This window comes from Cydia strobilella, chromosome 1 (assembly GCF_947568885.1).
Source record: "Cydia strobilella chromosome 1, ilCydStro3.1, whole genome shotgun sequence".
In the NCBI taxonomy this organism is placed as follows: domain Eukaryota; kingdom Metazoa; phylum Arthropoda; class Insecta; order Lepidoptera; family Tortricidae; genus Cydia; species Cydia strobilella.
Window position 1 is genome coordinate 9080077 of NC_086041.1, and position 18632 is coordinate 9098708.

At 38.8% G+C, this 18632-nt stretch overlaps 1 protein-coding gene across 1 annotated transcript; it reads left to right on the top strand.

Moving 5' to 3' along the window:
- Positions 1-822: 822 nt before the first annotated feature.
- LOC134740609 (facilitated trehalose transporter Tret1-like) lies at positions 823-18182 on the top strand. Its single transcript, XM_063673144.1, has 7 exons — positions 823-955; positions 8710-8845; positions 10685-10913; positions 11131-11287; positions 16257-16646; positions 16996-17282; positions 17600-18182. The coding sequence occupies exons 1-7, from the start codon at positions 890-892 to the stop codon at positions 17904-17906; spliced, it is 1572 nt and encodes a 523-aa protein (XP_063529214.1). The 5' UTR covers positions 823-889; the 3' UTR covers positions 17907-18182.
- The last annotated feature ends 450 nt before the right edge of the window (positions 18183-18632 follow it).

The following is an 18632-nucleotide window of genomic DNA, read 5'->3' on the forward strand; positions in this document are numbered from 1 at the left end:
GGTAGGCCTAATACCTACTTCGGTTAAAGGGACTTCATAAAAGTAATATTTTGTATACAATCTACAGCTTTTAGTATCAGAATCTTTTTATTTATTAAAAAAACATGTAGGTAAATAATTATAAGTCTACAAATAAACTACAATTAACTAAACTAAAACTACTATAAAACTAAAAATCTAAATCTAAAATGGGCCCCCGTGGCATGGTGCCGAGGATGCTGGCAGCATTTTTTCGCTGGATCGCTATGCTCAAGCGTTGGGCGAGGAAGCTGCCAGCTCTCTTATCCCCGATCCCATTCACCAGCCGTTTCGCCAATTGCCGGTATAGGCCCTGTGCTGCGGGGCCCCACGGACCAAGAGTCTCGAAACGAAGTTGTTGGTGTCGAGACTCCCGTATTTGCGCCTTTATTATTATCAGGCGACTAAGGCCCATAGATACTTTACAAACCTTACAAACTAACATATACATTCAATAATAAAAATCTTAAAAGCTAAAAAAACTACAGTAGAAACTTTCCGATCGCACGTCGCAGACGGGTATAGCTACCATTTAAATACGGAATTAATTTATGGACCAATAGTTATAAAATAATTTAACAGGTTTGACCGAGAACCACAAAGATGCTCGATAAAAAATCATTATTAATAAGACAACGCATGTTTAAATTAATGACATAAGTATTTTTAAAAGTGTCAGAAGCGCCCGCCTTAAGTTTGTTAAGTATTGCAAATACAGCCTAGATTATTGTAATTGTTCGGTAAACTTGTCGAGTGTGCAATAAAGTATTATGTTTAGTATATGTTGTTTAGTTGCACATAGAATAAGTTAGACGTTGTTAAAAGTGTGCAAGATTTGGTGTGAAGTGTCGTGTGTGGCACAGCGAAAAAAATGACACAAACACAGATAAGGGAAAACAAAGCTCCGATCAGCAGGACGAGAGTTGTCGCCTCACAGGTGTGTATGTGTAGATGTTAAATATTTATATTTGCATAATTTAAAATGTTTTATATTATGCAAAAATAAATACCTATTATTCTATTAAATTGCGTGGGTTTACGTAACACGATGATCGTGGATAAAACGCTTTGCATTTTTGCACATCTAATATGAAGGGATGGAAAATGAAATCATAATCTACCAAGTACGTGTAGCACGCATAATGTATGGTTCCGTTTCTGCAAAGAAAATAAAAATAATAAAGCAAAAAAGCAGGCATTGACGGCACTTTAGCCAGGGAGGGTGTCGATAGGTAACCGATCGTCTTCAAAATCAGTTTCGTTGATATTTGCAAAGATATATTATGTAACTCCGTATAAGATGAGTAGTCTAAGAAAAAAACGGGCCCTGGAAAATCAAAAAAAATTTATGCTCAAACAGATGGCGCCATACCTTTGACCTATACTCGTGTAGATGGCGTTGGGGACACCGTTTGAAATTTAACAATTTTAACACTTATCAGTGAAAGAACATGGGTCAAAGTCATATGGTGTTATAAAAAAAATAAAAAATAACAAAATCCTTTATCCATATATACATTGTTTGATATTTATTTTTATGTTTAGTTTTAATCATGTGGCAGCTGGCAGTACTTTTACTGTGACTACAAAATTTACTATGACAATAACGTTAATAACCCTTTATACACTCTATTCTCTTTGATATTAGTATTTTTTAAACATTCCTTACAATATTGTTAATATAGAAGGTTATGAATTTATTGAACAAGTACGTAATGTAAATGAACATTATTTCCTACGTACCATAAAAAGAAGAAAGTGGCCCCTCTTTTTCTAAATTATGTTAAATTTAATAAAAGTTTGATCGTGTTTTTTTTCTACAGTGTAAAAAACACAACACAAAATATTTTAAATAAAATATTTTACATGATTCCTAGTTCTAGTTTGTAGCCGTTCATAGCGAGCCCTCTAATTAGATACTTACTTAGCCTGACCTATAGTTGTGGCGAACTTATTTTTTAAAGGATGTCAATGTCATGTCAAAAACTGCAGTCAGATAATTTTCCGTAAATATTTATTTATTGAATTCAAATGAGATTTTAACAGTTTATTGTGTGCATATTTTCATAAAAGAACGTCATGGATAGCAACGTTTCGATCTTCAGTGATTCTTTAAAGTACTACAGCTATTAGTGGTTATATGGTGGCGATGAATGGTGTCATCATCATCAATCACTATTGAGTGATTTGTGGTTCGTAATTACGGAGTGCAGTATGGTCTAGTATTGATATGGTGATAGCTCCGAGGAAGATAGCTTCCACCAGGTACAATGTTGTTCCATCAGAAGTACAAAAAGAAAAACAAAGCATGGACGACAGATTTCAATGCAAATACGATAATGATATCATAGCATTTGCGAAGATACTGTGGTTTCATCTACAATTATGGTTCGTAATTACGGAGTGCAGTATGGTCTAGTTGATATGGTGACAGTTCCGAGGAAGATAGCTTCCACCTGGTGCAATGTTATTCCATCAGAAGTACAAAAAGAAAAACAAAGCATGGACGACAGATTTTAATGCAAATAAGATAATGATATCATAGCATTTGCGAAGATACTGTGATCTACAATTATGGTGTTTCCCCTCTAGTGGTAATACACCGCATTAACATACTACCTTGCTTTTTGCATGCAACCGCGTAAGTTGACTAACCAGACTGTTTCCCAGCCGCGCTTCATCATACATGAATGACGCTTATTGTGTACAGTGACTGCCGTGTGTTTTTATTATCGTTAATAATAATTATAATTTTAGGTATCTACTATATTTACAATAACTTTTATATGCCACCTGTACAAAACCTTTTAAATGCCGCCCCTAACCCGACGCCTGCACCAATCCCGACCGATTGCCCTTACTGCCCCCAAAGCCGCCAATTTAAGGGACAAAAAGGTCTGAACATCCACATCAGCCGTGTCCACGCTGACTTGGCCATCGAGAACAGGCCGTCTGTATGTCCCAATCCCAACTTGATAGTAAACCCCGTAGGAGCAACGATCTCGGCAACTACCCCTGATCCAACTTCAAAATTAGAAGATTTACCTGCCCTAAAAGCTAATGTGCGTGTACTGAAACATATACCCAAGGGAGCCAGGAACCTTGCCGCTGGTAAGCTTTGCGATATAATAGGCAACTGTTTACGTACAAACTGTGTTGAAGATTGGTTTTCCTTTCTCTCATTTTCATTCTCAGCCCTAAGAGTACCTGAGAGCGAGGGAAGCAAATCTTTGACAACCAAAGTAAAGGAAAATATCGTGACTATCAACAGTATCAACAGTTCAATCAATTCAATCATATATTTCCCTGAATGCATAAACCATAAATTACGCCCGAAATACAGAACTATTGAAACTAAAGTCCATGACGGTGATTTCAGGGGCGCAGTCCGTATACTTCTGTCCGACTCTGCACTAGCCCCTTCAAATGAGGCCACACTTACCACACTACATGAAAAGCATCCCTCACCCTCAAGACAACTTCATTTACCTCCTGAACCAAACCGTAATAGCGCCTTTCTATCGGTGACCGTAGCTGACGTATCCAAAGCGCTGAACTCTTTCTATAATGGCTCCGCAGCTGGATTAGACGGTTTGCGCCCACAACATCTCAAAGAACTCACTTCACAATCTGCGGGTAATAATGGAATTAGATTATTAGAGTCCTTAACCGACATGTGCAATTTCTTATTAAAGGGTATGCTTAACCTCCAAGTAAGGCCCTACCTATATGGCGCAAATTTATGTGCGTTATTAAAGAAGGATGGTGGCATAAGGCCCATAGCGGTGGGTACTGTTATCCGACGTCTCACTGCCAAATTGTGCTGTTACGCTGTCAGGGATGATATATCAAAATACCTGCAGCCAAAGCAGATTGGATTTGGGACAGCTAGAGGTTGTGAGGCAGCAATTCATGCCACTCGGTCTTTTGTTTTAAAAAATGAAAACACAGACAACGCACTCATCAAAATTGACCTTAAAAACGCATTCAACTGTGTCGAAAGAGACAGCATATTAAAGGAGGTCCTCGACCTGGCACCACGTCTCTACCCTTTTTTATATCAGTGCTATTCTGATGCCACTAATCTTTACTTTAAAGATAATACAGTGTTGTCCCAAATCGGAGCCCAACAGGGCGATCCTTTAGGGCCTCTGCTCTTTTGCTTGGCCATACATAAGTCCATCATTACATTAAATTCTCCGCTCAATGTATGGTACCTTGACGACGGAGTCATCGGCGGAAGACCCGAGGCAATAATCGAAGACCTGAAGAACCTCATACCCGCTTTCAAAGAACTTGGGCTAGAAGTAAATCCCACGAAGTGCGAGCTCTTCTCCTGTGGGTCAATGTCTGAATCCTCCTCTTTGGCTCTGCAATCATTCTTGCCGGGAATCAAAAGAGTTGACAAAGCAGCTCTCTCTCTATTAGGTGCGCCCATCTTCCCCGAGGGTGTTCGTGCCGCCCTTCGAACTAAAAAGGATGCTCTTGTGGCAGCTCGGAACCACTTGACCAATCTTTCATCTCACGTGTCTATGACACTACTACGTCATTGCTTCGCCACACCCCGGATGACCTACATCTTAAGGACATCTCCCTCATGGCTATTCCCTGAAACAGCAAAAGAAATAGATCAAGAGTTGAAGTCGACCCTACAACTCATTCTAAACGTCGATCTAACCGACATACAGTGGATCCAGGCGACCCTTCCCATACGATATGGCGGCCTTGGAATTCGTCGCGTCGAAGACATAGGACTCATTGCCTTTTTAGCATCTGTGAATGGAACTGTGGATCTTGTCACTCGAATATTAGCTCTTAATGGTGGCAACTCCCCGGTTCCATTTATCTCAGAAGCCATGGCAAAGTGGTCCACATCTACGCCGGGCGACGCACGGCCTGACGACCCCGCCGTACAAAGACAATGGGACGACATCTGGAGCAGAGGTGTGTATAACTCGTTGATTTCTGGCGCCTCGGGTGTCGATCTCGCGCGCCTTAAAGCTCTTGCACAGCCAGAGTCAGGGGCCTGGATGCATGCACTGCCCTCACCCCAGCTTGGTACATTGCTAGATAACGACTCCTTAAGAATAGCAGTGGCACTCCGATTGGGGACCAGTGTGTGCGAGGCTCATCGCTGCAGATGCGGAGCAATGGTAGAAGCCAACGGACACCATGGTTTGAGCTGCCAAAGGTGCGCGGGGCGATTTCCTAGGCACCAATCCATCAACGAGTTAATACGAAGGGCAATGGTGTCGGCTAGCGTGCCATGCATATTGGAGCCCCCTGGCTTGAGCCGTACGGACGGGAAAAGGCCGGACGGACTGACCTTGATTCCATGGCGGGGGGGGCGTTGTCTCTTGTGGGACGCGACTTGTGTAAGCACCTTTGCCGCGTCCCACCTGAGGCAAACCTCACGGTGTGCTGGCTCGGCGGCGGAATCCGCCGCTAAGCTAAAGCACACCAAATACTCCGCCCTGGAATCAAGCTATGACTTCGTGCCGGTGGCAATAGAAACCGCGGGGCCCTGGGGCTCTGAGGCTCGGCGTCTGATTGGTGAACTGGGGAGGCGTCTACGGGAGAGGGGCTGCGACCCCCGCTCTGGATCGTACCTGGTTCAACAGATCTCAATTGCAGTGCAGCGAGGGAATGCTGCAGGCATCATGGGGACTTTTGAGCCGGGTACGATGCAGGGTGGAGGCGCATATTAGACCTTTAGTTTATTAGTTTTAGATTATTAGTTTTAATTATTGTTTGTAAATGGATTATATTGGTTAAATTAAATGTTAATTATTAATATTTCAGGGAAAATACAAAACCGCTTGTGAACCTGACCTGAATACAATGTGGAATTATCGCTCGAATAACTTGTACGGTTAATTTTTTTAAACTAATGTTGATGTAATGAACAAGATTCGTCAGTTTTATAGCTTTGAGTTTGCGTTATAATTTGCTGTATGCTGTAAAGTTTTGGTGGGTAATTTATTCTATTGAATATTTAAACATTTTAAACTTATCAATAGACCATCAATGGTTTCCTACAACATATATAAATATTTTCCGACTAAACTAGTTTAATACCATACGCAGCAGGTATAATTCCAGATTCAATTCAGCCTAATTTATAAGAATTATCGTAAGTTATTTTACATTTTCCTAAAAGGCGTTTGGTACGTTACCTACCATCAACTGCAAAAAAGGTGCAAAAACAATATTTGTATTGGTTATTAATTTGTTTAAGAGATTCAAAAGCCTGAATTTAACATAATTTATTTGTAATAACGAAATTTGGCGTTTTTTCCATTACGTCACGGGAAAATGTTTTTAAATAAAAAAGTTCAGGTCAAAGCAGGTAGCCAATAAACCTTGTTTTGTTTGTTATTTGTTTTGTTTGTTGTTGTTTCGTGTTTTGTTTTGTTGTGTTGTTGTTGTTTTTGTTTTGTTGTTGTTGCCTTAGTAAAACTAAAAATGAAAATGTATAAAAATACCAAAATATGCATATATATACCGGGTGTTTCCTGTAACAGGAGCAATAAATTAAGGTGTGGCTGTACTCCTCAAACTGACCAACATTAGTTCAGCAACTCCACCCACCCCCGAGGCACCTTTTTTCATTATCTTACACGGAGTTAGGTAGATATATTTATCTATCTTAAGACGTTATTAAACCTGGTGTACACATAATCAAGACAAGATTATTGTAGGTACATTGCTTGCATCGTGATTGCATCCATCCGAAAGCTGTTATATCAGCCTCCAGAGACGTATTTCCTCCACTTATCATTATTTGTCTAATGGGCATAAATGGGTTAATAGTACAATCTACAAAGGCCATTTATAGATGTGAAATGGTAGAAGGTCCAGAGGTCAATGCTCCATCAATTCCGTTCAATTTAGCAGTGTATTGACAGATGATGCCTAACACTCTTGCCTAATAAAACATTAGTTTTACCTTCAAAGCGACTTAACTCTCGTGCTATAGCATATTGATAACAAACCAGACTTCTACTATCAGAAATAAAAACGAGAGAAACGTAGGACATCAGTAATATAATTTCAATATCAGGTAAATAAAAAAGCAAGAAAATTAAAAATTACATTAGTCACTTATTCTGGGAATGCTCCCGGTACTGAGTTTGTATGGCGAGAACCAGGAATTCCCGGTTCCGGTACTGTATTTATATAGAAAACCAGTACCGGGAGCACTCCCTCTGCCGAGTTACGGTCATAGCGCTACGTCGTAGCCGATAACATGAGTTTCCCGGTGTGTAGCGGAAATGCTTCGTAGAGGCAAAACGACAACGTGTCGTGATTAGCGCTGAATGGGTTGCATCTCTTGTAACATCATCCGAATGACTAGGTTTTACCAAAGAGTCTAGAGACAAATGTTAAGATAAGTACGGAGACCACCATATAACAGATTTGTAAAAATTAAACGCATTCACTGGGTCATTAACCAAATATGTAAATGTTGTCAACCTAACTAGTTTTAAAATCGGTAATTGAATAGGTAGTAAAAAGTTTGTAGTTATATTGAAAATCAATTACAAAAGCGTCCATCAAATCAATCGCTGCCCGCGCTTAACGCCCTAGGAACTAATGGACGCTGCTTTAGTCACTAACCGTTCGTAGGCCCTTACGTATGAAATACATAAATCTAAAATGTATATTCTACAAAAATGCGACGTATTTAGACATCATATTAAATTTGTATTGCTCTTAAAAGTATTTCATTATATATATTTAACCATAGTAGCATCTAGACAAAGAAAAACAAAATAGGTAAGTACCTACTGCATTGTACTTACAAAACTAATATAAAGCGATGCGTATAACATACGCAAAACTACAAGAATAATTATTTCAGACTTGTCACACATGCTTCCGTAAACAAATAAAAAATAAGTAAATAAATAATTCATTCATTTAAGTAAGTTTCCCTTTACCTATTAAATTGTTGGTTTATGTATTTGTAACTTCCCTAATTAGGGCAAAGAAGCCCTTGATCTGACAACCAGTTGGCGAACCGGTCGCGAGTCTGTCCATTGCCTTGGGTCTATTAATTGACCTCTGATATATTAATCGGTTTTCTGTTTGATGCATACCAATTGTTTTGTAATTTAATCACAATGAAACATTCACTGTTAATAGGTTCATCAGAGCCGAAGAGAAAGTTTAACATTACCTCATTGAGCTCATCGCCCTTATATGTCGTAGATGAATTATGATATTAATGAGTTAATCACCAATGAATCGGTCATCGGTCTTTAAACTCTTTCAATTACGCTTCAAAAAACAATGAATGCCACCTTTTTATTTAAACAATGGTTTAGGTACATCGCTCAAGAAGAATATGGAGCAAGCCATGCAGAATTGGCAATTTTTTCGCTCTAAAAGCATTTAAATGTATTGGCTATAAACTTTAAAATTTGTATTTTTATGTTTTACGCGCCGGATATTAAATTAATTTGTTTGTTGCTTAGTCATGCAAAACAGCTCATTGGATTTGGATCTTAGCACACTGGTTACTGACGAGATTAAACTTGTAATAAGATATATAGGTACTCAGGATACTTTTATCCTGGATGGCACCACGAAAAAGGGTGCCATCCAGGCAGGCTAGTATTAGCAGGGAAGTGTAAGTCCGCGAACGTGGCGTGGTTTATTAAAAATATACTCGTATTTGTATTCCAGGTTTTAGCATGCCTGGCGCTGGATCTGCTACTGGTGGGGCTCGGCATGTCTATCAGCTTCGTGACAATGGTGCTGCCAGAAGTACTGGACGCCAAGGAGGGGCTCTCTATCAACGAGAAACAAGCCTCATGGTTTGGTAAGACTCTACTTCTACTCCACCTATAAATCGGCCAAGAGCATGTCGGGCCACGCTCAATGTAGGGTTTCGTAATTACTATTCTGTCAGAATAGGCTAAGCGGGAGCTATTAGTTTTGAAGCAAAGAACCTGTTACAATAATTACAGCGATCGACAAAATTATCACCTAACGCAAACAAAAAGTGAACCGCAAACTAATCCAGATTATCCATTGATTAGGTAACTTGAGTCCAATATTATGTTTGAGTGCGCACAGTAGGTATTCTTGGGTGTCAGTTCGCTTCCGGCAGAGAAGCCATGTCAGTGTCTTCTACGCTTGGCCTGGTTCGGACCAGACCTCGAATATCTAATGAAACCAAACGCTACTGTAAGCGCCACAGAGAAGTTAATATGATTTCAAACCTTGACAAATATATTTAGTTCAAATTACACCTAAGAAGATAATTAGGTAGTAACTTTTCTCACATGTTCTTACAAAATCCTACACTTTCAATGATCAAACACTATTTAGGGTCGGTTTCACCAAACCGTTTGTTATCGTCAAAACGTTCACTATTTTTTGTATGGGAAGTTTCATAGTTCACTGTTCAGTGACGTTGATCAGTTTGTCAAATGCGATGGGTGCCACTGGCCCTTATTTACCTAATAATTGGGGACATGTAGGTAGGTATTGCTTTTCTACTTGTTTACATACAATTTATAATAATTAGTGACAGAGTGTGACAGTTAAGTAAAAAGATAAAGTTATTGTCTGGAGCACTGACTGCCCGTGCCCGTGGCCTATAGGTCAATACTCTTTTAATTGATAACTGAGAAATATTTTTGCTACGTAAGATTTGCACTCTCGGATTGTGAGTAAAGTCTATTGTATTTTATGTCCTGATCGTATTGATGGTAAATGCTCACAGACCTCCTCAACACTAGATGTACCACATAAGACAATCGAGGTCACCTCACATAAGCGTTCCTATACAAATTTAGTATGGGAGTGCGATCGCTTATTTCAGTTGCGCCCTACTCATGTAATTTAAAAAATATGTACAGTCGCCATCAGATATATCGGAGCGGCCAAGGTGCTCAAATATAACTGAACACGCGCTTAACGCCTTAACAATAGAGGCGTGTTCATATATTTGTGAGCACCTTGGCCGCTCCGGTATATCTGATGGCGACTGTACAATACGAGAATTAAGGTTTGGTGGTAGGGTTAACCTGGGTTGTTATAGTAGGTACATACCTATACAATGTTGTAGAATATGACTCAGTTTTGCTGCTCGAATCGTAGCAATTTACAAGTAGGTACGTAGGTAAACTTGTGGTGACCTCGTGCCAGTGGCGGATTAGGCACGTGGCAAAAGTAGCAAATGCCACGGGCCCCGTCCGCTTGGCGTCCCCGCGCACCTACGCATTGTGGCTGTAAAAAACCTACGTTTCACTTCATTCACTTCGTCCGAAAAATTTAAAACAATCCATGGGCCCCATGATAGAATTTGCTACAGACCCCGCGCTGGCTTAATCACTGCATCGTGCTCTGTGTAAACGTTTCATAATGCGGTGTCTGTGTAGTCTGTGTAAATAAATACTTGATCTAGCTTGTTTGCAATACCCTAATGATACTGAAAATGAACAGTTTTCCTTTCCAATTCCGTTCCGATTCCGATGAGTGCAAAAAACGTTACGAATGAAACCAAGGAGACAATAAACAATAACACCGTATTTTGTCTACTTACACTACACTACTTGTGCTGCACGTGACGACAAATTTTAGTTGCCTTGTGAAATATACTCTAAACTTTAAGTAAAAATATCTTAAATGCATATTATTCTAAATCTTTCAGGTGGAATGGCATTCCTCTGCCAGCCGCTCGGTAGTATATTCTCCGGACCGCTCCTGGACCATTTCGGACGAAAAAAGGCCCTATTCCTGGTTAACATACCTCACCTTGTCGCGTGGCTGCTCATGTACTACGCCTGGGATGTGCCCTCGTTGTTTATTGCGAATGCGTTGTTGGGCATCGGTACGGGCATCATGGAAGCTCCGTCCATTACATACGTCGGTGAAGTTAGGTGAGAGACAAATACATATATCTTTTTCTAAAAAGCCGCTTGCTTGTCGCTTTTTGATTTTTTTGCCATTCATTTACGCGTGTATCATTCACGTACCTATTTAATAGTGGTGTTCGACACGCCAAGTACTAAATATAACTTGTGTTTAGGAGCACTTTTTTGTCATACGAAATTATATTCCAGGAGCCATTTCAACATAAACATTTTATATTTGCAGCGACTCGTCAGTAAGGGGGATCCTGACGACGCTGACCAACAGTTTCACGTCGACCGGCATGTTTCTGTCCTACCTCCTTGGTACAGTGCTGCCGTGGCGGCAGGCGGCGCTCGTGTCGCTCGCTGTACCACTTACCACCATGCTGGTCGTGCTGTTTGTAAGTATACTGTAAATACAGTGTCTCGTCAGTCAGTCAGTCATATTGACCGGTATATTCCTGTCCTACTTGCTTGGTACGGTGCTGCGGTGGCGGCAGGCGGCGCTCGTGTCGCTTGTAATACCACTAACAACCACGCTGGTCGTGCTGTTTCTACGTATACTGTAGAAGTCAGTAAGGATAATCCTTTCTTTTTTTTTTCGTATGCCTGAGCACGGTCGCATTTTTATCGCCTGTCACCATACCTGTCACGTTCTAACAAGTATGTAAGTGCGAAAGTGACAGGCATAGTGAACAGGCGATAAAATTACAACCATGCTGCCACCGCTGACCTCGTCTGATTACCTTGATTTATTATAGCCATACAAAAAAAAAGGATAATCCAGACAACGTTGACAACAGCTTTACATCGACCGGCATGTTTCTGTCCTACCTTCTGAGCACAATGCTACTCTACTTTGCAGAAGCAAGCACGAGGTTCTACATCAGGTACTAGAGAGACTATGCGGGAAAGTTTAGAAATGAACTACATACTTATTTCTGCAGAAAATTTTCTAATTATATATACGTATAATTCATATACAACTTTTTTTAACAACGTAAAACAAAAATAATATAAATACTTTTTTAGGGTTCCGTTTCCGTTTACCAAAAGGTTAAAAACGGGACCCTATTACTAAGACTCCGATGTCCGTTCGTCTGTCTGTCTGTCTGTCCGTCTGTCACCAGACTGTATCTCATGTACCGTGATAGCTAGACAGTTGAAATTTTTACAGATGATGTATTTCTGTTGCCGCTGTAACAACAAATATTAAAAACAGAATAAAATAAACAAACGTGATTTTTTTGCAGTTTTTTCGTAATTGTACGTAACCCTTCGTGCGCGAATCCGACTTGCACTTGGCCGGTTTTTTTATAAGAGAAAGAGAAATTTTACAAAAAACTAAGATGTTTATCCTATTATGTACTTACTCAAAAACGTCGTGTTTAACTTGAAGATGCGCGTGATATTACTTATTAAGAGCAACGGCATTAATCAGCTGCAGGCTGAGCATGGTCGCATTTTTATCGCCTGTCACCATACCTGTCACGTTCTAACAAGTATGTAAGTGCGAAAGTGACAGGCATAGTGAACAGGCGATAAAATTACAACCAACCTCGTCTGATTACCTTGATTTATTAATCAATCACGTAAATAACTCAGTGTCACATTGCATTACACTATTAGGAATTTACTAACTATGATAGTAAAAGTAGTAAGGTGTATTGGGGTCACTTCGAATACGGATAGTTTTGAATATTTCTAATTCTACTAAACCAGAAGCACTTTGGCAAACTTTGGCAACTGCAACATTTACCCACACATCTTGCTTCCTGTTGCTACAGTACAGTAGACATAATTGCTTCTAGCTTAGTAGATATTTTTAATTTTCAGAATTATTCCGCATTCGAATTTATCCCTATGCACGTCACGTCTAAGTTATTTTTCTTAAGCTCGAATATAACAAAACCCACTAAGGTATTTGTCACATTATTTTATGTAACTTCATCATTTACTATTTACCGACCACCTGGCATCTTACATGCTACATCTTAAACGTTGTCTATTATTAAATCGCACTGAAAGCTACTCTCACCTATCAGGTCAGGTAGTACGTCATGGAGATTTAGGTTCGGATCTTTCTTTTTGACATTGGCTTCATACATTACTTACATTATGTAGTTGTATGTTCGTGTAATACTAACTCTATGGACAACAGTCTGAAATAAAGGATTTATAGTTTGACAAGCTATTTCCGTCAGTAGAAAATGGAGGCAAATTAAAAAAAAATGTATAGTAGGCGCGAGGGGTTGCCTTCCCAGAGAAAATTTGAATTTACCACCTTTTTCTACAGACAAAGTGGTTTGCCAGAGTACATTAGGTACTTATTATCAGGCATCGTAAACTGCGAGAGAAATCCATTGAAATGAGGTACTTTGACTTGACAACTACCCTAGTACTACAATGGATTTTGCTCGCAGTTTACGATGCCTGCTTATTATTATTTGAATGTCTTACCTAACCATATCTCGGGACCATGGGGTCCCGGACCTTTGGGAGGCGTGCGGGGGCTAAAGCCAACATCGCAATAATAGGCCCTTTATTATTATTAGCATTAGCCAAACTTTTGGTTTTCTACTTATAATCAGCCTAATTGGCGCCTGCCTTTATACAAATTCAGACGATAAGATATACATTGCAAAAGAAAATACGATTTTCTTTCTATACGACTCGTATAGGGTATACACGGTGTTTTTTTTAACTCCGTTAACTTCGGGTATGGCTATGTACATTTAAGAAAAATTGAATGGTATAGTAAATTTATTTATTTTTTCTATAATAGTAGTTTATGTGACTGCTACATAATGAAAGGCACTAAAACTCGAGTGTGGGATTATGAAACCTAAGAGGATAGAGCGGTACTGTCATAGTAAATTTTGTAACCACATTAAATTCACTACCATCTATCGACACACAATTAAAATTAAAAATGAAGATGTATAAAATACGATAAAATGTATTTATTATATATGGATAAATGATTTTTTTTATTTGCAATAATTATTTTTTATGATTTTGACCCATGCTCTTTCACTGATATGCGTTAAAATTGTTAATAACAAACGAAACCGTTAGCGCTATCTATCCGAGAGTAGGCCAAAGGAAGTGGCGCCATCTGATCGAGAATCAAATTTTCTTGATTTTCGAGGCACGGTTTTTCCTTAGACTGTATCCATCTATTACGGAGTTATATCTATCTTTGATGAAACGAACGAAGTGAGTTTCATAGTAGAATCACACGAAACTTTCTATGATATATTCACTAACTTCATATTACAGCCGACATTGGGGCATAGTTGTTCTCTGGCGGAATTCGCGGATATGAGGTGGCGTCTCCGAAATATCTTCGCACGTTTTACATGAAACTTTTGCTAGGAGTTACTTTAAAAACAACAAAACAAATTATTTTTTACTTACAAACTATACAATGTAATAATGTAAACAGGCCTTCGAAATATCTTCGCACGTTTTACACGAAACTTTTGCTAGGAGTTACTTTAAAAACAACAAAACAAATTATTTTTTACTTACAAACTATACAATGTAATAACGTAAACAGGCCTTAAAGCAAGTGTACACACTCGTAGGGGCCTTATCAGATAAAAACAGGGACCGGCCCGCTATCCCTTATCGGGGTTTTATAAGGGTATTGCATAAGGCTTAACTCACCATACCCTTTGCCAGACGAAACCCTTTGTTTTGCTTTTAAAAACTCTTATATAAAGCTACCACATTTGAGTAATCGGTAGCCCAAATACCCTTACAAAACCCTTATCATCCGCTCACCAACACCTTACATATTGCTTATAAGGGTTAGCCTTATAAAGGGCTTCCATTTTAGCATATAAGCGTGCTAATTTAAATCGTCTACCTTGTTCATAAAGCACACATTACTCCGAATCCGAGCGATCGTCGGCGGCGACGGCGGCGTTCTTTGACTAGGCACGTATTTTCTTTCCTTTTCATACACTACCGTAGATATATACTAATCCTGTCTCTTTCACGCAAAGGGAAACCTTTATAAAAAGCGCTTAAACATAAGGGTAACCCTTATTAGGAGCTAGCCTTATTTTTGGTTAGCTTTTCGATAAGGGTTAGTCAAAGGTAAGGGTATGAATGGGCTTGCAGTTCAAAAGGGAAAGTCTTTCAATGTGTTAGCCTTGTTTAAGTGTCACCCATTGAAAGGGTTTTATCGCGGAAAGGGTTGTCCGGTCCCTGGATAAAAATAAATCATTGATTTGCTGGGACGTCAGTTAGCCGCGAGTGCCGCGACCACGACCAGTGAAACCTGTGTCGAAACGTCGGTAAATAAAGGTAACAAAATAAATTCGCGATAGACCAGTTTGTAAATGTGATATGTAATATGCGTTCAAAACGCGAAAGTTTTAAATGTTATAAATCATTGATTATCTCCAAAATGGTCAATTGACCGAAGCGTAGCGAAGGTCTACGGTTTGACTCGGGCATTTTGCTTTTGTATGTCCGGATGTTCTCCTCTACAAGGTCGCAATTCTCAACCGATTCTCGTGAAATTTTGTGACCAAATTCTAATATTAAATAGATTTTTGGAAATGAAGATGGATTTCAAATTTATGAAGATTGGGGTTTACAGATTTTAGAAAAAACATAGGTACCCACAGGATGCGAGAAAAAGGTCATTTTTGACAAACTTTTTTGACGTGAAACGTAAGGTGCACGCACGTCTTTAAAAACCCGTAGCTCGGATCGAAAACCGATATTAAAGAAAAAGTGTTATGGCGCGGTGGCGGTATATTATGAATGGTTTCGATATTAGTGTATCAACGAAAGTAGCCATTACGTGCTGCTGACATAGATGGCGCTGATTCTGCGCTAGAAACGACGCATTCGGAGCTGAAGTGACCCCTATTTGCACTGTTTATTTATTGATTACTTATCAGTCCATTAATCGATTTCGATACAATTATTGCTATATTTTGCAGTCTTTACACAATTTTGATGAAGTGTGACTGTCTCTACTGTTGAGTGTAAATATATTTCGAATTAGACGTCATATTTTTGTTGCATGCGTAAATATCAACACGTCTTAGAAAATGTTTGAGTTTTGGATACGATGGTGATAATTCGCAAATTGTGCACAATCACTTTTTGTGGTTAGTCGGCAGTACAGCACACATCCATCTTCTCCAGCTATGCTCGCGAGGTCTACAGCTCACGGAGCCACTAGTATAATCCAATAGTTAATTAGTTAGCGGTTTCTTTGATTAAGTTACTTAATTTAAGCTCAGGAATGCACCCTTGAAATTAACGGACTTTAAAAAACACCATGTCTATTAGCAGTAAATACAAAACTTTACTTATTACAATTCGGATGTTGTTGATTTTTAGGTACCCGAGACTCCGATATGGCTGCTTTCCAAGGGGAGGCAGAAAGAGGCCTTGCGGTCGCTCTGTCAGCTACGAGGATGGTGCAAGCCAGAAGATGTCCAGGAAGAATTCGACGAGCTCCTCAAATACAACGACGCTATCCACCAATGTGTCGTATGCCTTAAAGAAGACAAAACTGCCCATCCATGCGAACACATGACGGCGCCCCTCATTAAGAGGATTGTACTAAAATACAAGCACGTTTTTCTTGTGAAAGAGACTATGAGACCGTTCGCCCTAGTGATGTCATATTTCTTATTCTACCTGTTTAGCGGACTCATGCCAATCAGGCCGAATATGATTAATTTCTGCAAGGCCCTAGGGATGAAGTACGAGACAAAAACTATAGTGGTGAGTCTAATTAAATATAATATTTATAACTGTAGTTTTTAGTTTTAGTATATCCACTTATGGATGCTAGTTCTAAATTATTGGTTGCTACTCTTACTACTGTAACCAATATTTTTTTTTATTTAAGATTTCATAAACCTTAAAGTAGAATCCCTCATTTACGAATTAATTTTTAAATCAAAACTGATATGTCTAATACTACACTGGGGTGTGTAGCCCCTAAAATAATAAACAGTGGATAGGTTACATTTTGTAAAACATTTCCTTAGAAAATGTTAATTACTTCTATGAATTTCTGACTCAATAATTATCTGCGTATGTTATTGACAAATATATCATTTATTTTCAGGTTCTAGTCGGCGCAGTATTCATTGTCATGAACTTGCTATCAGCGGTAATAGTTAAATTAATTGGCAAACGCAAGCTGGTCATCGGCTCCCTGTCGGCAACAGCTCTTTGCAGTCTCTTCATCAGCATATACGCGGGGATAAACCTGCCGCGAGACCTCTTCTCCTACGAACCTCACACGTTCCCCGAGGCGACGGACACTCTCCCAGTAGTGCTCTTCATGATGCTAGTGTGCTTCACAAGTCTGGGAATACCTTGGGTGGTGCTTTCTGAAGTATTTCCATTCAGGTATGTATTTCATACTATTTAGCGCTACTATTTGATTATAATGATTATTTGTTATTTGATTGTAAATATGCAGTAGTTAAGATTCGTATTTTACTAGTAGTGTTTGGTATTTGGCTCCAGAACAATTGTTTCTATACCTAATAAGAAAATCCAGTTTCATAAAACTTAACACAACTGAGTCGCAAAAATTAAGTAAACACAAACGTACATTACAAAATTTACCTTCTACCTATTTGGAGAGCATAATAATGATAATGGAAATGTAAAAACAATTTCTATTAATAATCTTTATTAATTAATTTGTATTTGGTTTTCAGGAGTCGCGGAATGGCGACGGGTTTGGCTGCAGCGTTGAGTTATGTCATTCTCTTCGTTGCAACTAAGACTAACTACAACATAGAGTCAGCATTTCATCTCAGTGGGGCATTTACAATTTATGCCATATTTGGCTTCCTTGGTAGTATGTATCTATATTTCTACCTACCAGAAACAGAAAACAAGACATTGGTAGAAATAGAAGCCTTTTACAAGGGAAATCGAAAGATTTTCGCTGATGACTTTTTGATTAATGCTTTCAAAAAGAAGTCAAGTAATGATGCTAATGCTCCTATGCTAGTCAATTAAAAATTTAGAAAATGTTAGTTTAATAATTTAGGATAATTATATGTAACCATATTGTTTAGTTCAAGAAATTGTATGAGGCATAATGTGTCAAATGTCGATATGATAAAATAAAATGTTTTGGTTGAGTTATTATTTAGTGTTTTTTAAAGTTAAGGTTAACCTTGACCGGAGCGAGTGGTGTTTTTTATTTACACCTTTGTTTTAATGCACGAAACACATTTTGTATCAAACTACTCAATACACTGTCCTTTATCATCCCGGCTGGCTTACATCCATGTTATGAATGGGTTATTATTAAGTATGTATTTTTATACTGGCTATTAGGCCCATCTCTTATGTAATCAAAGCTGAGTTAATTAAAAACCTGAGCTATGAAACCTTGTTTTATTGGGAAGGAGATTGGATTGGATCAGTCCAATCTCCTGGATCAATCAAAATATGTCGAGTTTGGCCTGGTAGTGACCGGCCAAACTCGACATATTTTGGTTAACTACCTCTATTACGCTATTACGATCATCTTCTAGAGATGCCAAGTTCATAATAAATAGAATTTCGTTTTATTTTTATTTATCTTTAGATTTGGCGAATAAAAAACCTGCATACTTATTTATTAGTTAGATTTATTTACACCGACAAAACATGTTATGTTTTTATTGTTATAGCCGGCTTTACTAGGCACATAGCCATAAAAAGCATTTCAAAACTTAGGCGCGTGCGTGTTGTTGT